Source organism: Thunnus albacares, chromosome 13 (assembly GCF_914725855.1).
Source record: "Thunnus albacares chromosome 13, fThuAlb1.1, whole genome shotgun sequence".
NCBI lineage: Eukaryota > Metazoa > Chordata > Actinopteri > Scombriformes > Scombridae > Thunnus > Thunnus albacares.
In genome coordinates, this window is record NC_058118.1 from 1,553,617 (window position 1) to 1,577,831 (window position 24,215).

Below are 24,215 nucleotides of genomic sequence, written 5' to 3' on the forward strand. Positions count from 1 at the left end.
CGTGTTAGATCCCTTCACTACATAGACATATAGGTCAGAATGACTTCCTTCTGTTTGACAAGTTACATTGCCGTACTGTATATAAAATGATAATGTTAGTAGGTCAAATGTATCAATGGCCTCAGTTTTGGTGGAAATATGCCACTTAATAAGGTCACAGAAGACAATAAATCAGCCTATCTTTCAAAACTCTGGTATTTCGTTCAAACTATGATAAAAGTGATCATCTCTCTCGGCAGAAAAAGATCTGAGGATCCTTTATCTGGAGTGAAATCAATCTAGACTGGGTGCCGTCACACTGAGCTCTCTTTAGCAGTTTGAGTGGCACACAAATAATTTTGCGTCTTTGACGAAATGAAAGGGCAGGTCTCTCTGCTTTTGTTGGCTAAAATGTCATCACCTGGCATGCATACAAGTAACCAAGTCTTTGCATCATTCTCAGTGTCCCTCAGAGAGTATCCCCGTATAAGCTTGTCCTCCCTGGTGACATAGCCTTTATATACATGACAAATACATTCTTCAGAGGAGGATGGAGTCTCTGTCTGAGCAATATAGCTGTTGCAGGAAAAAACGAAAAGCCTTTCTAACATGACCACAGTAAATCAGAATTTCATAGGCTGAAATAAACTATAACATGGACAAGATATAAAATTAGAATTAATACTTTTAGTAGCACATGTTTCTCATGTGTCATGTATCAGTTGTCAATTTGGTGGCATTGAATACACTCATGAGTAGATAGGTCAAGTTTGAATATAAACTACATTTTCTTCATGATGTACAGGTGTCTGTGCTAATAATCATGACATGCATACATCGTAATTGTAAATTTCCCCCTCTTATTGAGTCAATGATCAAATAAAGAGATGAAATAGGAGTGGGTGATGATGAGATGCAATAAACAGCCATGTTTACTTAATTTTGTCATGGGTGATGGACTCACCAGATGCAGTAATAGTGAATTTCTCAACACTCTCATATCTAACAATCTAGATGCCTGCAATGACAATACACAGACTCTTACTACATTATCATTGTATCATTATAATACAATTGGGCAATAGGTGATTTTTAAAATAAAACATTTGAAATGATTTATTGGCCAAGTCATTCATTTATTACTGATTTGACTGCAAACAGCTTTCTTGCAGCCTCGCATTTTTTATATTATGGAGACAGTTTCATATCAATAAAAGGATATTTGCTAAATAATGCCTGCTTCTACAGGTGATAGATGTCATCATTCCTCACTAAAGTGTAGAATTCATTATAAATGTATTATTAAAGTCTCCATTTCCCAACTTAAGTTGATTGGGACACAATTTTATAGTGACAGAAACTCATCAAATGAACAACAAAACATTCAATCTGTTGATGAAACTGGCTTAAGTGGTGCTGTCCTGCTCATGCTGGTGTAGATGGTTTAGATGCTTGTGAGGATGGACAATTAAGCATCTCTACAGAGTTTTCGGTTCGAAGCAAGCAGCCCCAACCTTGGGACAGGATAGTGTGTATTTTTATCTCACTGACTAAAAGAGTACAGGCTTTCTTCCAGATTCATCATTTTGTACCCACATACAACACTTGTTGAGAAACTCAAGGAAATGTAAGAAAACACTGACATAGAAACAGAAATAGATTGTAAGTTGACTCTGATGTTTGGTAGATGTCCACAAAAATGTTTGTTCACAACACTTGATTTTGTCAACCAAGATCAAGAAACAAACACACAAAGAAACAAAGAAGCAAACAAAAAAACCATGAAATCTATCATTATAAATGTCGACCACTAGATGTCCTCAAAGTTATACTAAATCAAGTGAGGGGGAGAAGAGAGCATGTTCAAGTGCTGTCGGAAATACCAGAACTAAATCTTGACTATGCATGAGAGCCAGCAAAGTGTTAACTGCTGGGGAGCTAAAAGAGGAAGTTTTCTGTGATATCCGTATTACTGAGAGGTAATTATGGGAAGAGGCACAGGAGCTGAGTCAACGCTGACAGTGATTCAATTATTGTACTCTACCAGCTGCTTCTCACATGATTCCCACTCTCAGGCCTCCATGCAGGAAACACCCTGAACAGATCGCTTGATGACTCAAATGCCTGCTAAAAAAATTATTCTTTGCCTGACTTTTTTGATCATGTCAATAAAACATGCGCTTCTCTTCCTATTTTCCAGTGGATCCCAAAATAGCTCCATCACTAGACATGCAAAACAGAATAAAAGCACTTTCCAGAGGTCGAGTTGCGCTGTAATAGCAGCTACATGTCACGTTACTGTGCATTGGGAAAGGACAGATGACCCTCACGAAGTGGGGAATGTGCTGTATGGAAACATGTCATAATTGCATCGCTGGTTCCTGAAGTGAAATTCGTTTTGTTCAAGGGCTCGTTAAGAACGAGAAAATCTCTGTTCCCTGACCGGGAATCGAACCCGGGCCGCGGCGGTGAGAGCGCCGAATCCTAACCACTAGACCACCAGGGACTGCGATAACATCATATATGATTTGTTCTAATCACACTGTGAATATGTGATAAATGATACCCATCAATAAGATAAATAGGCGTGTATTTCAAAGTAAAGAGTTTTCATAACATTCCTGGTGACCTAGTTGTGAAAATCCTACCTAATATAAATATAATGACCGTTTAATCTTAAGTAATAATGATATGGATACTAAAAGACACACAAGTTACAAGTAAACATGAAAATATAATATAAGTAATGAAATTCATATTTGACTTTCAGTAAGTATTTGATTTGTGTTAGCCATTATTGTAAGTTTATTATAATTGCCACTAAAGCCAATAGGCCTATGTACATGTTGAACAGCATTTAACGATGGATACAAAAGGCACACATAAGCCATGTGTGAGAGGAATGAATATCAGACACACACAGGGCGGAGGACAGGTAAACCCACACACACCTCACAGCAGGAGGCCGTCATCTACACAGCTATTTTGTGCATCGTGTGCAAAAGTTATGAGAGGTCAGTGCTGGCCAGGAAATAGACCCGCCATTTTCCTCCAAAACCTTCGGTCCATTTAAACGATGATTTAAACCCAGCAGGGGGAGGCGCTGTAAAAAAACACTGGACGGAGTTCAGCGTGGGAACCAAAGAAAGCGAGAACGAGAGCTGCATCAAGATACCCACACTTAACCACAAAAATCCCGGAACTGACATATTAGACTCCAAAACAAAGGCTTGAATTTAATCATTAATGACATTAGCACACAATAGATATCTTCCTGAGTTGTTTGTATGTTTAAATGATTGACTGTTAGTTTCAGCAGGCATATATTTGTAGGCATGCACTATTTGCAGCTGCAACAACCCATTTTTGTCCATAGCTTCATTTGCAGGGAAGCGTTATTAGGGACTGAATTCTCAATACCCAGCAGTATCTTAATAAAGTATATTTTATCCTTTGTAGTGGTTGCTCCCCTTTATCTCAATCTAAAGTCGATGTTTACCTGCATTTAATTGAATGAAAATCCACTCCGATAATAACAATCGTACATCATGCGTCTCAGCACGGCTCACTAAGTATAGCTTTTATCGTGAAAACTCCTGTCCGGAAGTAGCTTCTATTTTTATTCTGTCTGTCTGCTCCGGTATTTGAGAAAGACTTGTAGGGGAAGAGGTGAGCAGACCGTAGACGTGTGGGATCGATTAAAAGACTGGGTTCGTATCCTACAGTCATAAACTATGTATAGTATTTACTGCAGTTTAATTGTCTTTAACTAAAGTCATGTGGGTGAATATATCTCATAAGTTAGCTCGCTAGCTAGCCTACAAGCGAAATATAACGCCTGCCGTCGTCTCATTATTCGTCTCTGTCTCTCTCTCTCTCTCTCTCTCTTGTCTCCACTGTTGTCAGGTGGCACAGAGCTTTTGAAGACCGACACCGTACACAAAAGCCAGGCTATTCCGCTGGATTTGGAAACGTTTCTGTAACGGTGACCGTTTATTTGAGCTGATAGAGGATGTCTGGACAGAGCATTACAGACAGGATAACCGCCGCTCAGCACAGTGTCACCGGGTCGGCGATTTCCAAAACTGTGTGCAAGGCGACCACACATGAAATAATGGGCCCAAAAAAGAAACATTTGGATTGTGAGTATCTTGATTTATTGGTTATTGACATGGCTGTATATCTCAATTCGCTCTCTTTTGAGTTAACGTCGGAATCTGAATGCTGTGTGTGGTTCTGAGGCCTGCAGAAGTGTAACGTTAGCCATACTGTGGTAGTCTATTATTGAATACAGATATACGACTTTCTACAGGCATTCATGTATATATATACGTATATATATAATTCATTAATCTCATCCTAGATAGTAAGGTAGTAAGGGTAACAATAACCGTTTTGATATGACAAGCTGTTTGCTAATGAAATATATTCAGTGTTAGCAGCTTGGACCCTTGTTAATGCTAAATCGTTGTAACGCGAAGGCTTTAACTTTTTCTCTTTGAAATGATTAACCACATCCTCCAGACAGCCACTGTATGAACTTGAGCATTACTCATACCTAAATAGTTTTATCCAGGAAGGAAACAGAAATAAGTGAACTTACGTAGTTGAAAAGGCTACCTTTTATAGTGCACGAAATAATACTCTAAGTCTGAATTGTTATGAGTCAACTCGACATTTAACTAACAAGGCACACTTTCCTACATAGAATGGCCTTTAAGTCCCACTATCATACAGTGCAACAGGTAAATGTACATTGAATTAGAAACAGTTGCTGCTTGATGCACGATGTAACTTAACCTTAATTGAGGTGACTATTATTGACTCCTAACATAAGACTTTGAAGTTAAGTGTAACAACAGAAGCACTTCCAATGAGCTGAGTATTGTTAGACTTTGCTTTTTAAGTGTATTCCAGGATTGACATCAGCTGAATCTCAGAAGCATACAGTGTGTATGTGCCTGTTGAGTCCACTCCTGTTTGAGGAAGTGGTTTTAGGGTTGTGGACCTGATCATACAGATTTATCAAGAGCACACACGCAAATGAATGTTCAGTAGTGTCATGACCAGATCCCTTATGACTTTGTTTCAGAATAAGGTTATTTTAGTTGTTGAGCTGTTGTTAATAGGGAGATCCATCCAGCTTTCAGATGGATCATATTCCTATAGTGCCTTTGAAGAGGTTTGACTATGTTAACTATCCAGCTGACACAGCCTTTGCACTTTCTGACCTTTGGGTCATGTTTGAGTCTTAATCTTTTCCCAGACATCCATGCTGCTATCAGGGGCTTCCAAGTCAAACAGATCATATGTTGGCCTTTCCTTGTGTAGCCAAAATCAGCACAAATCTTTTTTTTTTCCCTGTTTGAATATCTACTAACATTTATGATCTGACATCTTGTGTTTTATCTGTGATCTTAATCATTGTCTCAGGTAGTATATTAATTCACGTACACATTTTCCCTGAAGATAGACTTGTAAATGAGAGGTCTGTTGTTTTGCTTGGCTAGAAGTTGTAAAGACAAACAAAGTACAGCCTATTTGATATATTTGAACTTTAACACCAAAAGAAATAAGTACTTTCAGTGCAGTGCAGGAAAAGAGTATGTAGCCAGACCACACAACAATAACTTGATCTCTGTATACTCAATGCAACTTCCTTTTGGCTTGGGTGAATATGTTGAGGAAAGGACACTGTGTGCATTGACTGACTTTTTTTGCATAGATATAAAAGTAGTATGACAGGACAACACTCTCTCTCTCTCTCCTCTCACTAATCATGGTAAAGTTCTTTAAAATTAATATATGGTTTGAAAATGAAAGCACATTGACCAAAAGTAGCTTCAGCTGTATGCAGCTACATAGTTATGGTAATGGTTCAGTTGTGTTTTAGATTATTTTTTGTTACTTTCATCTGGTCATTTTGATGTAGAACTACAACGGATGGTCATCACTGCTAAGTTAACCCTGTGTCCAACGTAAAAATGTGTTCTTTCAGAGAACTGGACTAGTCAATATGCTGCTCTCTCCATGTGATAGAAACAAATGAAAAGTAGTCCACACCTACATGATCTTTTCAAATTGAGGCCATATGTTGACACTTAAGGTCTCAATGTCTTTAGTTGTGACAATTTTTAGCCCTGCAGGTATTTGCTAACTGTGTGTATTACTCATCTTTCAAACAAGTTTTTTTTGTTTCCATTCAGCTGTTTTTTTTTCCCCTTCAGGGACAGACTATATCAGATTTTGGCCTACTTCTATATGTCTTGCAAATGAAATAAAGTGCACCAGGCACCAGAACCTAGCAGCACTTTGGTCCACAGAGAGCAAACATGCAGTGCACCTACTATGCAAATTGGTCATTGCAGCTGAATTTGAATAGAAGTCATCAGTAAGCTTGTCAGGTACATGCTATGAGGTTCTCAATGACATGCCTGTCAGACACAAAGAAATATTTATATTCAAGTATTCTTATGGCAGTTGGCTGTAGTTTGAATGGTGGTATGATCAGTAAGCGTAAACAGTTATTATTGTGAGAAACTGAAAAATGGATCAGATGTGTTGCATCACACTTGTCTGTTCTGTTGTATTATTTGGCTCAGCTACAAGCAGTTTATTGCTTAGTGCAGAAAGCCCCTTGGCACGGAGTGGAATCCACTTCCGTTTACCTCCTATTTTTAGGATTGGCTTGAGCATGGAGCTCCATGTTTGATGTTGAAACACATGGGTTTACTTTGAATAACCACAGCTTACAGCTGATGGAGTATGAAATGATGACGCCTTGTCCCAGTGACCTTCCGGATTCCAGACAACCAGGTAATATGTGTCTCCTCAGTGGAGCCGTTGAACTGAAGCTTCTCCTTACGGTAATCTAGAGACTGACTGACAAGCAGGAATCTCACTTAGGTTTGAGGTATTTAAAGAGGGCTGGAGGGTGCACTTGTGTTTGGAGTTTCCTGACTTAGCCTGATATAGCTCTGATGTGTCTAGCTACCATCCGTGTGTTCCCACTGTCTGGATTGCAGGTGAGATATGACCCTGTGCACAGTCTCCATGGAGTTTGCATTGGACCACGGTTCACATTCTTTAGCGCTGGTACGCTAGATAAACTCAGTCACATAACTTTAAAGAGACTGCAGTTACCAGACAGAGAGACGTAAAGGCTGAACCAATCACCCTCTGCTGCCGGCGTCAGCTTATTTACTCGCATGTTTGTTTCAAGTAAGTGCAAAATGACTTTTGGGAAAATTTTCACTAAGTTGGTTTGAGTGCAGTTTACACTCCAGCAGTGTGTATGAGACCACTGACTTTTGGACATGTAGTCTTTCTAGCTCCACAGTTATGTAACGTACGGCATTTCCTCCGCTGAGAGTTGCTGTTGAAAATTGGGCAGCTCAAGTGCATGGCAGCATTTGTCCAGGTTAATTGCCATTATGTAAAGTCCATTGCACGCTGCTGTTTAACAGCTCAAAGGTCTGTCATGAGGTAATGAATATATGAAGTCAGCAGTGGCGGTGGACCTTTACTTCTGACATAAACATCTTGAGAACGATGAAATTCTAGGAAGATTTTTTTTTTTGGGGTCTACATGAATGTGCTCTGTTATGTCATTTGGTGCAAGGTGCATAACTTAGAAGCTGCAGGTACCAGGTGTGTGTTGGCGTCACATGGTCTTCAATCTGGCATAAAGTCTTGGTGGATGCAGAGTTCACTGGATATTAAGAGTAGACATCCTGTATAGTTAATCATTTGATAGTGTTATTACTTTGCATCAGAGAAGTGGGTGAAACAGTGTTGTACGCAGCTCAACATGAACTTCTCATTTTGGGGAATTTTTGCAGGCAGATGTGAAATACAACGGGATATACCACTTCCTTTTGAATATTGTGATTAGTTGACACACAGAGGGAATGTGTTACAGCAGTAAGAGTGTTCTTGAGCTGTCCTGCTTATTCTGATAATGTGATGACTTTGTTTTACTCAAGAGACACAGCTCATACAGATACGATGCTTACCCAGCAGATTCTTCTCTTCCTTTTTGTCAAAGGCTGCATGTGTAGAAGCAGTTGGTGATTAGAGGTTTATCAGAGGTTAAACACCTCCAGCAAGACATTTACACCACTTCCTGTTACAGGGTGCAGAGGGCTAGCATACAATGTGCTCTGCTGATATGATGTGTGTATTTGATATGCTCATTGTTTATTTCCATTACTATGTCATGGCTCATTAATGATTGAGACTGTTATCAATCATCCAAACCCAAACAGGTGGCAATGTGTGCAACCTAATATGATCTGTTTTTGTGTAAAAACATCTCTATACATTGACTGGCTAGACAGAGATCATGTCAAAGGCAAACAATGTTGAGAAAGTCTCCTCTCATCCATCTCTGGTTGAACCATTTGTTCACTGGTTGCTACAGTTTGTAGCCCATGAGGTTACTGGGTTCCAGTGACAGTCTTACACACACCTCTGGCCCACATGCATATCTGTATGGAATGAAACTGAGAAGCTTTGAAAGTTCTCATTCATGTCTCACTTGTTTTGAGTTGGATGGCTGGATGGTGGTTTTGGTTTTTATCTGGTTCTCTGACACCATTTAACTGTTGACCAGTGTGACTGTGGTTGGACTTCTTTGTCCTGTAAAACTGTTTATTATAAGACCCTGAGTTTATTGATGTGCATAAACTGTGGATGTTAAGTAGGTTTCTAAAAGAGATTCAGTGAAATGTGTTAATGAAAGGTGAAATGTTTAGAGCAGAGGATTTAAAGGTCTTAGGAAACTGTATTTTAAGAATGTGTTACTCCATTAGTTAGTATTTACTGAAACAGGATTTTACGGTGAGACATATTCAGGCATCATGGTGATATGAGTGCTTTGCGATGAAGATGTTTCACCTGCTTGCGTATCTCTGGTCCTATAATATGTTGGGTGCTGCTTGTTGTCCATTCCCTGGAAGCTCAGCCGTGTCTGTCTGTACATCTGAGCTATAACAGCAGACACACTCATGCACCTGTACATCTGTACATCTGTACCTTTGCACCCTCCCAGAGGCCCTGCCTTATAGCTTCACCCCCCCCCTCCATGCAGAGTGCAGTGCCGCACAAGGAGCATGTGACTGCAGTGGCATCAAGTGACGGCCCTTAAAAAGCGCCCTGTCCACCAGCTGAGCTGAATGGAGCCCACTGTGGCTCTGAAAGGCCTGTGAGATTCAGTGGCACGTTCTGTAGTGGAAAAGTCTTTGTCAACAAGTGACACCTGTCTCTCAACTGATTCTTGGAAACTGCTGGTTAATCAGATCCATGTTCAGCTTTTTCTCAGTTTTGTACATTATTTCTAAGGACACAAAATGTTTCATGACAGAAATATGACAAGAAGGGGTTCAGCACAGACCCTTACCCCATCATACACACCTCTAGCCTGTCTCCTGCAAGCTCTCCAATGAAACCTCAGGAAGCATCTGTGAGGTTTGCACTGGTGTCGGTGTACTTTCAGGGGTTCCATGCGTGCTTTAACCCTCATCATGTTCAGAGTAACTGGATTTTAAGGGGATAGACATTTCCTGAAGCAGGAAGTATTCCTGTAGCTCCTAAGGCAAGCCTTGGATTGCCAAGGGTAAACGGCTAACAGGAAGTCATTACATAACCCAACCCCTTCCCAGAGTACAAGGGAGCTGAGCTGATCAGATGTGAGATTGGCGGGGATACTTCTGATGCATTTCCTGGCAATTATACTGCTGATTACAAGTATACATGATCCCAGCAGCCACACTGGAATGCCCTCGACATCTCAGACATGTCATCATCATGTTGTCTTAAGATTCTGAGATTCATCTAACTGAGAATTGTTTGGGCGTTATCCAGACAAGGAAGTACACACATTTAGCAAAGCTGCCATAGTAAAAGCTTAAATTAAAGTGGGCACTACTATGTCATAAAGCAGCAATTTGCACCACAGATCACTAATTAAAAGTCAGTGAGTGCTTGTATAGTCTCTCCTCCCTGGTGGTCTGTATGTTTTGCCGCTCGGTATCTAGCGATCTTTTTGAACCAACTTTATTTGATGTGTTGTGGGCTCTGTCTCATGAAGCTTCTTATTTAGCAGATGCACTTGAATCACAAAACCTCTTAAACCTGACTCTTAACGCATTTATTGGGATTTGACTAATTCATACAATAACTGTTTATTTGATTTCAAATGAAGGTATAACATCTGTTGTTTCACTTTGCCGTTAGAGATCAAGATCACAAGAGAATGATATTGGTTTTTACAACACTCAGATCAAAGATGCAGCTATTCCTTAAGATAGAAAGCACCTCTTGAAGCCAGAAAAGCAAACTTATATTTAAATGTATTCATTCTCTTCACACTCACTCTCAAAGTTAGCCTGTTTGACCCTAGTGGCCATTAGGAGTCATGTTACATCACATTAGACGTTTTCTTTGTCGTGTTATTTCTGAAAGTGTTAATATATACTATAGTAATAACTATAATCTTCTAGGCTAGCAGCTTAAACACAAAGGCTACATGTCTACATTTGACAGCAAACGTGAGGTAATTGTGTGGTGCATTTTCCTTTATGGTTTTGCTAATAATTCATGTCAGACAGCTGTGTCATCCTTCATCATGGTGCTTTATACAAAATCAGATTTATTATTGAGACCTCTGCCCTAACACTTAAGCCACATATCCATTAAGGCATGTCATATGCGGTAAGGCAGAACAATACGTCTTTTTTCCAGTGTTAACTTAGACCACAATTACTGTGAATCCATTGCATAACAGCACTGCATACCTCATACTTCCTCTTTGCAAAATAGTTTACTCATCATTTCCTCTCTCATGTTCTCAGTTGACAGTCAGTCAGTTCCATCTGATAATGCAGCCGTCCTCGCTGAGCTACTTAAATCCTCCACCCTGTCATGTTACTCCACTTGGAAATCCTCCATGGACACAAGTCTTTCCAAAACCAGAGAATCTGGTGCTGCATCGTACAAATAAGCTCTTACCAGCTGCCTCGCTTTACTTCTGACTTCCTGTTGTACATCACGTTTTCTAGACCTTTCACATTTTGTGGTGACATAGCTGCCAAATAGCTGTTAAACGCTGAAAATGTTCACCAAGATGCAGACTACCCCATGAGCTTTCCTGCCATAAGGTGCTATATTAAATGTGTCGGCATCCTCTCTGCTCAGGGCTTTATTATCAGGTCACTAATAAATGTTATCATGCTCCCCCTCTGCACTTTTCACTCTAGTTGAACTTGAAGAAAAGTCCCCACTTGTATCACTCTACCTCATAAGTCTCCAATATGCCTGTGTACCATATGAGTGAAATAATAGACTGATGTTAATTTACCATCATTTAGTAGCAAAACAGAAACACAACCCTAACCCTCTAACCTTAAGTTTATTTAGGACATTTTTAAATTCATTCCTTATTTATCTTCCTTTCCTCAGCATCATAGTGTAAATTATCCCAGACAAACAGGGATGTGTGTGTGTGTGTGTGTGTGTGTGTGTGTGTGAGAGAGAGAGAGAGAAAAAGTGAGAGAGAGAGAGAAGACTTGCATCAGTTTAAATCTGGGTCACAAGTGAAAGTTGACATAAAAAAACCATGGAGTTGTGGGTTAATGCTTGTCTGCAGTTGTCCCATGCTCAGCACTGCCGTGTGTTTGATTTGTAATGCAGGCCTGTTGTGGTGAGGACTGCTGGCAGGCCTTAAAAAATGTACAGCTTAAATGAGCTTGCTGGCCAGCTAAAATGTATTCAGGCCATTCCAGCCCACAGATTGTGTGTGGGTTCATAAGCTTCTTGTTACAGTGCATTTAGTGACATTTTAATGTGTGCTTCTAGTGGCCTAGCCAACGTCTGAGAGAGAGCAGGAAATAATGTCTTTTTGTCTTATCTGGCGTACTGTGTCTCAGGAATTTTGCTGACAGAAAACTTTAGAGGGAATTTCACCAAGAGCTGTGTTAATGTTTTCTTTGGAAATTATTGGGTAAGGGTGTTAATTTTTAGAATAGCTGCCTTCAAAGAAAAGACATCTTGCTTTAGCTTTTAACTATTTCAGTTCTGTTTCACAGCAGATTTTAAGGAACTGAGTAGGTTTCAAATACACACGTTTCACAAACAGTAAGTGTGACACGTTCTCTGGATACCACAAGGTAGCCCAACCCAGTCAGCAGCATTTAGCAGCAGAGACGGGGGAGGTAGAGGAAACAAGCAACAGGTCTCTGACCGTGAGCAGCGATGCAAAGTGCTCTTTTTGTTCACCAGAACAAACAGAAACTTTTCATTCATATCATGTAATTCATGCGCATGCATGCAGCAGATTTCATTCCTGATGAACCGGAGTCATGACTAGTTTGTTGTTATGTTTCACACACATTAGAGATTGTTGTGAATTAGTTAGTAAGTCAAAGCAGTCGTCAGTAGAAATGACCAAACTCATGTCCAGACTTCTTCTTAGTTGAACTGATGACAATACATTGTTTTCTGTTCAGTCATGCTGTTTATTTGGATGCTGCTTTTTACCTGATGTCTTTTTTCACCACTTGTGTCATATTTTTGTGTGTCTTTAAAAGAGGTTTATCCTTCATCTGAACCTTTTACAAACATACTGGTTACATGTCATTAGAGATCATTCCCACTCTTAACAACAGACTTGCCATAAACTATCTTACAGCAACTTCACCAGCCACTTGCTGTCAATCACTTCTTTCTTTTTCATGCATGAAACTTAATCATTTTAAAATGCACTGCAGCCTGTCTGTTCACTCATTTATTTTTATCATTATTAAAATACAAAGCATATGTTGTGCGTAATCTTAAACCTCCTCTTAAACCCAGCAAATATAGCCACACTAGCAAATTTCTAAGGCAACCACAGAGAACAACATGGAATAATGAATGATATAAAAATGGAAGGACACCTTCACAGCCATTATATGGCCTGAGTGAGGGCAGCACTAGAGGAGAGGTCATATCTATACAATCAAAAGGGCTTGTTTTCTGTACATGGGCCATTCAAGGACATCTCAGACTCAGCTTGTCAGGTTCAGCTCTACATTGTCAGGATGGACTCAACTGATCAGTCTAATACCACTTTCAGGCAACAGACTCTCTCTTCTCTCTCTCCCTCCCTTTTTTTCAGGAAGTTGGTTAGATGACATGTAAAAGTCGGTATCATTGAATTTATTTCCATTCCTGGTAGCAACGCCAGGTCAGTCGAGTAGCTTCCAACCCGCATCCAACCCTGGTCATGAGGAGGCTGGGCTGATACACGTTGGCCCATACATATAGACCCCTAACCCACATCACTGTGTCCATCTGATGGGATATAAGCTGTACTGTGTGAGCCACAGTGGTGCTTTGAGCTAAATGCTAACATTAGTATACTGACGTGCTATACAGGCCATGATATATGCAAACATGGAATGAGAATCAGCCCACATGAGACAGATTTTAACTGAACACCAATAACTGAAGGACACTTTTTGATAGATTCCATATCTTTACTTTCCTATTTGAACCTCTCATGTCAGTATCTGTGTGTGATGATGAGTTCAGTGGCTTCAGTCTAATATATATTAGAGTATTATAACGGGTCTATCCCCAGAGCGAGAGCTGCAGATTGTTATGATCCGTCTTTCAGCAACAGTGGAGAAAGTTGGTGGCGAGTCGCTTACTCCCCACAGCCATTTCAGTCACGTCTGAAAAGGCTTTTGTTGTCACATGGGTGGCCTATTGTGTATGTCAAAAGCAAAAAGCCTTTTGTGTGGCTTTCAACAAACACTGAGGAAGATTCATAGACCACCCATGTAAACAGGCCTCAATGCTTTGCACCGCTGCCTCCTACACAACAGTTAATGTTAACTATTAACTTAAACATGATACTGATGTGGTTTGGAGAGTGAGACAGTTAGCAAGATGTTTGCTCAAGATCTGACAGTTATTCAGTTTATAGTATGTTATTTAAAACCCATACTGTTACTCTTAACACATTTTGGTCCTTTTTTTCAATTGAATTTAATCCACAGTAGTCCCTCAGTCAATAAAAGGCATGTATGGAATGGGGATGTAAAATAAAAGGTTCATTTCACATCTCAAAGGATCAGTAAGGCCAGGAGAGGATCATTCATCACCCTTCAAATCTAAAATTCACTGAAATATTTATTTATATTGTCTGCCAAGCCTCTTTGGCATCTGATGGATATGAATATTGGATAACTGGGATCATTCTCAACATTTAGTCAGTCACATGATTTTCTGGAAGAGGACAAAATGAAGACATTCCTTGACACCTCATCAAAATATGATAATATGATCATATCTGATGGGTCAGTAGAATTCAGATGACATTGTTCAGTATTTGTCAGTTTACTGCTTAGGATTGAATTTGGCTTCATGTCAGAAGGATATGTCTTGTTTGCCATTTCTGTCGTCTGTTTCCATTTTCACTTCAACATTCATTTGTGTCATTTTCATCACATCAAGGCTTCAAAAACTCAAATTCTGAGAAGATTGGCAATCTAAAATATCAAACATGATATAAAACTACCAGATTTCTACATAGTAGATTTTTTTTAAATTAGGTTTTTCTCTTACCACTAAGTACAAAAGGTCACCATTGGTTACTATCAAGTGCAAGATGTGCGATGAATAATGGGCACACAGCAGTGAGAGAGTGTGTGTGTGTGAAGATATATGGGCGGTCTGATGAGGTCTGGCATCATTGATCAGTCCCATGGCCTTGATGGAAAGAGGAACCAGGAGGCATTTGCTTTCACTTCAGGCCAGATGGTCGTGGCGCGGTGCCATGGCAGCCACACTGAGGATGTATGCCCCGTCAGTCCTCATATCAGAGGCATGCCCTCTGCGTGTGTGTGTGAATATTAATGAAATTTTACTTTTTGAAGTAAAGCTACACACCTCAGTGCCAAAAGACTTTTGTCACCCGCATCTCTAAATTTCACCCGTATTTTCTGATCTGTTGAATTTGGTGTTATCTTTTTAAAAGGCGAACACTGATCAGGGGTCAAAACGATGATAAGAACATCCGCAAAGTTTGTCAAGTATTCCTGTACCGCCCCTTTTTCTAGAACTGTTTGTTTGTGCCAAAAGTCTCTGTTTACCTGAACTCTGAATCACCAGCAATCCATTGCCCTCCAGTATTTCATCAGTTGGGTCAACATGTTGTTATGAAGAGATTAAAAAAAAAATGAGGAAGCTGCGTGGAGAAAATCTCTGCTACTGCTGAGTAGGAAACTTGTGTGCTTCCTCTGAGGTGCTGCGCATTGATTGCTTCAGTACTACATTGGCTCATCGATCCACACCCCCTCCCCCCCTTTTCCTCCTTCTCTCTCTCCTTCTCCCTCAGACTTGATTCAGTGCACAAATGAGATGAATGTGAACATCCCTCAGCTGGCTGACACACTGTTTGAGAGGACCACCAACACCAGCTGGGTGGTTGTCTTCAAGTCCCTCACCGCCACACACCATCTGATGGTCTACGGCAATGAGGTCAGGACTCAAATAACAGCTGCTCTCCACTTTGAGCTATAAATCCTGGAGATTGGATGGGAATAACATAAAGGATTAAGGAGATGTTTGTTTAATTACCTAATAATAATCTGATAAAGTTTTCACCCCTTTCCATGCACGTTATAATACAACACACAGTATGTTGCATGAGATAGTTTGGTGTAGTAGTAGTAGTACACTAAATGTTACATGCTCACAAGTGAAGCTCTTCGTTGCACAACAGTTAGCTGGTTAGAAGCCTGACATGTGGTAAACACCACTTGTTGTGCAAGCATACATATGTCCTCATACACTGTTTCTCTTGCAGAGATTTATACAGTATCTGGCTTCAAGGAACACACTATTCAACCTCAGCAATTTTTTGGATAAAAGTGGCCTACAAGGTATATCGCCTACACTGTACACATGCAACTAATCTCCAAATAATATAAAAATGTCATGACATTTACATGACCCCTCACTTCTTTTTTTTTTTCAATGTAGGCTATGACATGTCAACGTTCATCAGGAGGTATAGCCGCTACCTGAATGAGAAGGCTGTGTCCTACAGACAAGTTGCTTTTGATTTCACTAAAGTGAAAAGAGGGTAAGGAGGTTTCTTTTTTTTTTTTTTTTTTTACTTGGAATTCCTTTTAACTGACTGGATATTACTGTTGACTTGTACCTGAGCCACAAAGCTTGATGTTCTTTGCAGAAACTTGGTCTTGTTTGATACACATGCTCAGTGTCAACCACAGGAGTGAGTCATACTGGAAGGTAGCATTGCAATAGTTTGATTTCCTGCAAAATACATTGACTGTTTTGTTAAAAGTTGCGTAAGTTCAACAGATATATGCAATATTTAACTACCATTAGGAAAGAAAAGGTTCCTGTTTTTTTCTCACTTCATTTGACTTCACTTCACATCATCACTTCATCTTTTTTTAAAGACAAAATACTCCCAACATTTTTTGGGGGGGGAGGGCGTTTCAGTTAAAATCTAGTTTTTGATGGATATTTTCATTCTCATTGTCATTTTAAAGTGGTTTACCTGGACATAGTGGGCCTAATCTGATAATAATAATTAGCATTTGGACATTATGCATTGCAGTGTTCATGTTGAAACAAAACATTGTGAAACTACTACTACATCTACTGCAAGATGTCTTACTGATACATACAGTACAAGTCAAGAGTTCAAAAGTTCAGACACACTTTCTCATTCAAGTGAAAGGGAAAGTGTGTTTTTGACTTGTACTGCATGTATATGGTGTTAACCACCAACCACGCCTGTTTAGAGTACAAAATCTTCAAATTGACAAATAAACAAGACTAGAAAGCCAATTTTCATTGGTGTCAGTATGCTCAAAGACATCTATGAAGTATATGGTGAATTACTTAAAGCATTTTTTCTTTCTACAGGTCTGATGGAGTGATGAGAACCATGAACACAGAGAAGCTCCTGAAGACCATCCCTATCATCCAAAATCAGATGGATGTGTTACTTGATTTCAATGTGAGTGTTCAGTATTAGCTGAGCTGGTTGGCATTTGAATCTATTGTTAGTCTCTGACTAATGGACTGTCCTCAACACCTCCACCTCTCTTCCAGGTCAATGCCAACGAACTGACAAACGGTGTGATCAACGCAGCCTTCATGCTTCTGTTCAAAGATGCCATCCGACTGTTCGCAGCCTACAATGAGGGCATCATCAACCTCCTGGGTAAAAACAAGCTTTTGTCTTGGTATAGCCTTGAAAATTCACTATTTGGACTGTAGAGCTCCTTTCAGACACGCACCCCTTTATCTTAATCTGATGTCAGATTAATAGAAAGATTAACACAGCAGCACAACCAGCACTCTTAACCAGTATTTTCAATTTTCATTCCAAGTGCATGGATGAATAAATGAACATCCAGCAAAACACTTTACATACAGTATGTCAGCTAATAAGAATTAAACCAGAGTTCCAACATAACGTCCTGTCATTCAATTCAACAGTAAAAGAAGATGTAACATCCATCAGTGATGCAGCCTGTGAAAGAGCAACAAAAACCCTTCTTCCTGTTGATCATAACATCTTTAACTCACAGCTCTCTATCTCTCTGTTCCCTCTCACGCACCAGCAATTCAAGCATTGTGTCTCTTTCCATAAATGTCATGTCTGAATGAAGCAATAAGGAACTTTACATCACTTTAACAGATAGATGAAGCGTGCAGTGTTATGTATTCCATATCTTAAAAGGGCCTAGGATTATATCTTACTGTTCTGTGCATTATGATTGAAAAGGTCTTTGCAGATGGTGAGGGACGTTGACCAGGGGTGAAAGACTGAATGAATTACTGCAGGAATCCTTGCAATTATTTAATACTTTGTATTCAGCTTTGAAAGTAAGGATGTGCTTGGAGGATGTTCATTAGCATTCCTATCACCGCACAATTGATGTAAGCCATTAATTAACAGCAAAATGCAGACCTCTAACAAGCTTATTTCAAAGAAAGTTTACAGGGGGCTGTCACAAACTATTTCTCCTGCAGACCTCATGAATTCTTTCCTGACCCTTACCTAAAATTAATATGCACCAAGCTTTGCTTTCTCCTGTTTTAGCATGATGAGCATGTATTGCTCCGCTTCTACAGGGCAAGGCTAACCACCTTGGTTTCACCTTCTTGTGACAAAAGATGATGTTTGAATGCTGTGAAACAGGAGAGACTGCAGGGATCGGGCAGATCTTAGTTAGCAGTAGTAGTAGTTGTAATCAGAACTGTATCTGTGCAAGAGACCCCAGTACTCATGATCATATGATGGGAATTAGCCTTGAACTCTACATGCATATAGCAAAGTCTGAGACTGTAAATTGTGTTTTAATAAATAAATAAAATGAAGAGCTTCAAATTAACAGACAAAACCGAAGGAACTGAAAGGAGCATTCAGGTCCATGACAGTTTTGTAACCAAGAAGAAATTAATGATAATATTTGTCAGAATGTTTTAGTTGTGCTAATATTTTTTTTTTTTTTTTACATTTACAGAGAAATACTTTGACATGAAGAAAGTCCAGTGCAAAGAGGGCCTTGACATCTACAAGAAATTCCTTACACGAATGACAAGAATCTCAGAGTTCCTCAAAGTTGCAGAGGTAAGTCATGACCTCAGAGCAGCCAGTCCAGGATTGCTTTCAGACAGCAGTGTTTGCTCAATGCACGTCGGACCCATTCATGAGACAGCTGTCACCCTGTAGACTGTAGAGACAGTAGTTCATACACATCACTGATAAAACTGAGGATCACACTGAATTACATCCAGTGATTACCAGATAAAAGTTCAATTCCAGTTCCACCTCTCTCCGCCTCTCTCTCAGTTTTTTCAGCAGGTTGGGTGAAAGACAATTAAAAGTTGGTATCATTAATTTTTTTTCCATTCCTTGTAGCAATGTCAGGTCCTCAAAAGCAGGCAGCCTCTGACCCGTCAGAAGGAAGGTTGGCTGACCTGTACAGATAGACCCCCAGTATAAGAGGTCTGGGATCATTTTGTACTCTCCAAATTCTGATCATTCTGATGGTCTTTCTCTCTCTACAGCAAGTGGGAATTGATCGAGGGGACATCCCAGATCTGTCTCAGGTAAGCGTTTCCTTTGTGCCTATATGCAAAATCTAAGATAACCATTTGGCAGTTTTGCAGTTATTTTAAATAACTTGCCTTAATTTCACACCTCTCACCTTTTTGCTGGCTTTGCTTTACTAAAAAGTGGAAAATGGCCAAATTTTGCAGGACTAATAATATATTTAACATTTCATACTTAATGTGGTTATATTTCAAGAATGCAGTGCAACCTACATTAGCCTAGAAGAGCAGAGAAACTTAACATGACACTTTGATTCTCATTTGAGTGAACAGTAAATATCTGCTGCCTTCCCACCATGTTATATGCTAGTATTAGTGTAATACTGTAGTTATGGCAATGGGTCAATTCACCAAATCACAGTTTGGCATTTAATCCCTCTGGTATATACTCATGCAGATAGTTTGTGTTTTATGTGCTGAGGTTTAAAGACAAAGGTTTCCAGCCCTGGGCCTCAGAACATTTATTCCAAAAGTGAATTAGAGGATAAAACCCTTGAGATGCACCATCTTGTTTTCAAGGAGGTCCTCCACTTGCTACAGGGGTGGGAGGAAACTATATACTATACTGGTCTCTCTGTTCTATTATGTCTCTTATTTCCTATATCATCATTCCCTTATATTACCATTTATTTTCACCGTGTGCTGCTATTTTGCACAGATGCACCATATAAAAATAAAGATTGATTGACATGATTTGGCACAAAGCTGAATAATAGCTATATCACTGGCTGTGATGTGCTAGTTTTGCAGTAATTACTCTGAACTTGGCGCAGTCTGTGCTGCATTCTTCTTCATCACTCTGTGTCACGCCTCCAACAACAAGCTGACTTCTAATTAAAGTCAGCGAGGCAACCAGTCCATCATCACCGCCTTTTGTTTAGAGAAATAATGTGACAAAACAAAGAGTGTGTTGTGGCCACTATCTGATGCTGAGCCCGTCTGTATTTTTAACAATGATGTATCGATTACAATTGCGATGACATAGTGACTATAATAATATCTGCCGAGCACAACGGGTTGGGAACCTCTGTTTATAATACCTGCCACAGAGAATTCTTTTCCAACTCCCAACTCATAAGAATGCAATTTTATTTGTGCTGCATTTGTTGTAGAAAGATTATTGCTGTTGAGTTTATACACCACAAACAAATTTCCACTCACCTCCATTGTATTGGATGGCAGCAGCAGTCTCAACGAGGCAAATATCTCAAAACCTTTAGACTTCAAACTATCTGTATTCAAATCTGTGAGTTGGGTGAAACGACCCTTTTAAAGGTATGCAGAACTCAACAACTTCTTTTTTGTCACGTAACACAACTCTGTGTGGGCTTCACAGGGTAACTGAACAGTCCAGATGACCTAATGATTTCTTGGCCCAGTACTTAGATTTCTAAACCACTTATTGTAAGCAGTTAAGTAGAGCGGTGGTGAAATGTGTGGTTATTTTATTACGTGTGTTATTCTATCTGGCGTCACTACTAGGCCCACTGTTGGATGCAAGTGTCCGTCAAGTGAGTCTCATTTCTGGAGAGATGTCACAGAAATGATAACAGAATTCTGCATTATTGTACAAACTCTTAGTAACTTAGTAAGATATAACTTGTGGTACTTTTTAACAATATACTGTAATGTTGTCACACTGTAATATCTCTAGGCATGTTAGCAAGCTTTCAGTGCATATGCTGTGGGCCATGATCTGTGTTCTAATTGGTTTAGTGACCTCCATAATATGAACTTCCAAAATTTGGCTATTACTGTCCTTTCACAGGCTGCTAACCCCCTGTAGCTTTAGGCCTAACAAGTTTTAACACCAAGTGCTGTGCACGCTAGGCAGGCAATGCATGTGCCCACTAATGCACTTAGAAACACCTTCCAACTCACACTCACTCCTGACCTTGCACGTCGTACAGCAAATAAAGGTGTGAATCAAGAGTTTTAGTGTGGGATATGACAGGCCCATCTTCTATAGACCAGGGACCTGCTGAAGTGGTTCATTATATACAAAATAGACTTCTTTGGAGGTTCTGCTGTCCAGTGCGCCTTTAGAAGAACTTGGTAGCTGTATTAAATAAACCAGAAATAGACAGCTTTCTCCTAAAAGTTGTCTCAATGAAATCCTCACCATTACCACCTTTATTTTCTGTATTTTTCCCTTCCTTCTATCTCTCCATTTTCAGTTTACGGTTTGTGTAAGTATCTGAACCTTTTCTCTCTGTCTGTCTCTGTATTTGAGAGTACCTCTGTTTGTGGACTCTTGGCAATAACTTGGCATGCTTCAGTGTCTTTTTCTTTTCTTCAGAAGACCTCTTGTATTAGGCTTTCCTCAGCATTTGAAACTTAATGTGTGTCAATGACATTCACACTAGGCCCCCAGCAGCCTGCTGGATGCCCTGGAGCAGCACTTGGCCTCTTTAGAGGGAAAGAAAGTCAAAGACTCAACAGCGGCCAGCAGGTAGGCTTGCTCCATCCCTGTTCACTGGATCTGGCTGCCTGCCATCCAGGCTCAGAGTAGAGGCTCATGTTTGTTTCAGCAACTCATAGCATTGGACTAATTTGACTGTTTTTTCAGCATAGAAGATGCTAAAAATGAACCTAGTTTCACAAAGCAGTCAAAGGAATGCCTTTAATGTTGCATTCAGTATTAGAAAAATATCTGAGTAACGCTGCCAGTCGACTTTGACACTACACTGTAGTAAAGCAATAAATATAACAAAGTCCAGTTGTAAAGTATGTAGTAATAAATGCAAATCTTGCTGATATTTAACAGAGGTTTTCCGTAGCGCTGAAATGCTTGTTGGTTTGTCACCATTTTCTGTGTGTCCCTTTAGGGCTAGCACCCTCTCCAATGCTGTTTCCTCCCTGGCCAACACCGGCATATCTTTCACCAAAGTGGACGAGAGGGAAAAACAAGCAGCCCTGGAGGAAGAGCAGAGTCGCCTAAAAGCACTAAAAGTACATTTTCCTCACTCACCTACATTCCTTTCAGCTTAGTGCTCTTCAGGCCAGAGGGGCAATGTCCAGCAGCACATACTGCACAGCTCTTAAATGACGTTTATTCTGCTGCGGTGTGAAGGGTGGGAGAAACTGGCTTTTGGGGAAGTCTGAGGAAGCCTTTTGTTGAAGTTTTCCCCAAACTGGCAACAGTGCTATCCTTTTGTGTCCTAGTATTCACTCCCAATCATGTTTTGCATGTGTTCTTCTGCATTCTGAAATGTTTCATTAGGGTGCTGATGTGTCCTTTAGGTCTAGACTCAATCCCACTAACGATATCAAATGCATAGCCATAACAATTTTTTACAGATTTTGGGTAGTGTCCATGTGGTCTAGTGGTGTGAGATACACACCTTGTAATCGCAACATCCCCAGTTCAATTCAGGATTGGGGCCTTTGTTGCTTGTCCCTCCCTTTGCTTTCTCCTCATATTTCTATCCCTTTACTACAAAATTAAGGCAATCCCCCCCCCCCAAAAAAAAAAATCTTCAAAAGATAATATGCTGAGTAGTATTATACTGAGTAGTTGAACACAGCTTGGCTTCTGTGTTGCTAACTCTGACTTCGTAATTATTGTAGGAGCAGCGTCTGAAAGAGCTTCAGAAGAACCCTGCTGCAGCAACCACAGACTCCTCCCCCATCTCTACAATTGGGGGGACCATCAACTCGGCCCCTGCCATTGACCTCTTCTCCACCCCCAGCTCCACTAACAGGTGAGGTCACAGGACTTGCATCCAGTAATCACCATTCATGGCGTTTCATGGCTTCCTTAGATGTCTTGAAAGGGATGCCAGTGGGAGTTAATGCTGCTTATACATTCAGATGCAGACGAACATTCATTTAGATCAAACACTTTTTGGCAAATCTTTAATTCATTAGATCTTAGACTCTTTTGCAGATGTTTAAGAGTTTGAGATTAAAGCTGAAAGGAAAGCCATAATTTTATGTATTAAACAGAATAATTTGTAAAATAAACTTTGCAGTCCAAAAACAGATGTTTTATATCAGCTGCTTTTACAGCTAAAAGGTTTGTAGATTATTGAGTGAAGTGATTTGGAAGTACATCAATGGGTGGACTTTAGTAAATCATGATCTCAGAGTATCCATTTTACAGTTAATTAATGTGGATATTGTTTCCCTAAATCAGACTCATGTTGAAGGGGAAAATGTCATTGAGTTGGAGGTGTATGTATGGTTTGGTTTAAAGGAAAATAGGAAAACGCAGATTAAAGAAAGCATTGCAGCGTCACAGGGAGTAGGACTGTTAGTAAGGTCTTGTTTATTATAGTATAAGACTAAAATTACTGAAAAAGTTGATGGCATTATAGGCCTTTCATTTCAACATAAGATGTCTGGATATTGTTTTGTATATCCAAGCTTCTTTACCTCTCTTGCCAAATTTGCGGGGATTTAAATGCTAGAATTGGAAATATGAAAGATTCTATCCCTCGGAGAGTTGCAATTGATGATTTTCATAATAAACATAGAGAAACCTTTCTTGAGTTTTTAAGAGGTTCTTGAATGTGTGTAATTATTGGTAGGATCAATCCTTTATGTGATAATTTTACATACCAGCTGTGGTCCATTACATTGTAGCTCCATTTGAATATCTAGAAAACTGCTCAGAATTTAAGTTATTGCTTGTCTCACTGGTGGTAGAGGATAGAGCTTTATTCAATTTGACCAGAGATCATTGTTGATTACTAGATCACTCATTGCTGTGGCTAATGTTTAATGCTGGTTATAAAATGCCCCAGTCTCAAGAAATATTTGCTACAGCAAAACAGATTTAAAAAGTGGGTGAAAGGAACTGTGCCAGATACTTTTTCTAAACTCAGATATGGGACGTACAGCTATGTTTAAATCTTTTTTTTTTTAAATGTAAAGATCATAGATTAAGAAAGCAGTGTAAAATAATTCACAAGCATAAACGGTATACTCTTGATAAAAAACTAAGGCTCTAAAAACGAAGATATCAGAGAGGACAAGTAATACATTTAGAGCAAATACCAGCAAAGAATCCCGAACATTTTTGGAGTGAGATAAATAATCTGAGCCCTAAACACTTTAAAAAGATTGCTGTGCAGGTTTGGTGT

The 24,215-nt window shown here is 39.7% G+C and overlaps 1 protein-coding gene and 1 non-coding gene across 24 annotated transcripts in view; one reads left to right on the forward strand and one right to left on the reverse strand.

Annotated features, from left to right (window-relative positions):
• Window positions 1-2,413: 2,413 nt before the first annotated feature.
• On the reverse strand, window positions 2,414-2,485 carry trnae-cuc. The gene has a single exon. It is a non-coding gene; the product is annotated as a tRNA-Glu (tRNA).
• Window positions 2,486-3,581: 1,096 nt separating this feature from the next.
• Window positions 3,582-24,215, forward strand: part of picalma (phosphatidylinositol binding clathrin assembly protein a) — a 36,853-nt gene continuing 16,219 nt past the window's right edge. For 18 of the 23 annotated variants that reach the window (XM_044369835.1, XM_044369836.1, XM_044369830.1 and 15 more), the window contains exons 1-12: window positions 3,583-3,689; window positions 3,886-4,121; window positions 15,362-15,504; window positions 15,833-15,908; window positions 16,009-16,111; window positions 16,927-17,020; window positions 17,116-17,227; window positions 18,537-18,643; window positions 19,084-19,125; window positions 21,495-21,580; window positions 21,957-22,080; window positions 22,699-22,832. In XM_044369835.1, the coding sequence (XP_044225770.1) occupies window positions 3,992-4,121; window positions 15,362-15,504; window positions 15,833-15,908; window positions 16,009-16,111; window positions 16,927-17,020; window positions 17,116-17,227; window positions 18,537-18,643; window positions 19,084-19,125; window positions 21,495-21,580; window positions 21,957-22,080; window positions 22,699-22,832 (1,151 nt within the window). In that variant the 5' untranslated portion in view covers window positions 3,583-3,689; window positions 3,886-3,991. Of the gene's footprint in view, window positions 3,690-3,885; window positions 4,122-15,361; window positions 15,505-15,832; window positions 15,909-16,008; window positions 16,112-16,926; window positions 17,021-17,115; window positions 17,228-18,536; window positions 18,644-19,083; window positions 19,126-21,494; window positions 21,581-21,956; window positions 22,081-22,698; window positions 22,833-24,215 lie in introns of all 23 variants that reach the window. The other 5 variants (XM_044369826.1, XM_044369829.1, XM_044369831.1 and 2 more) reach the window with 2 other exon arrangements.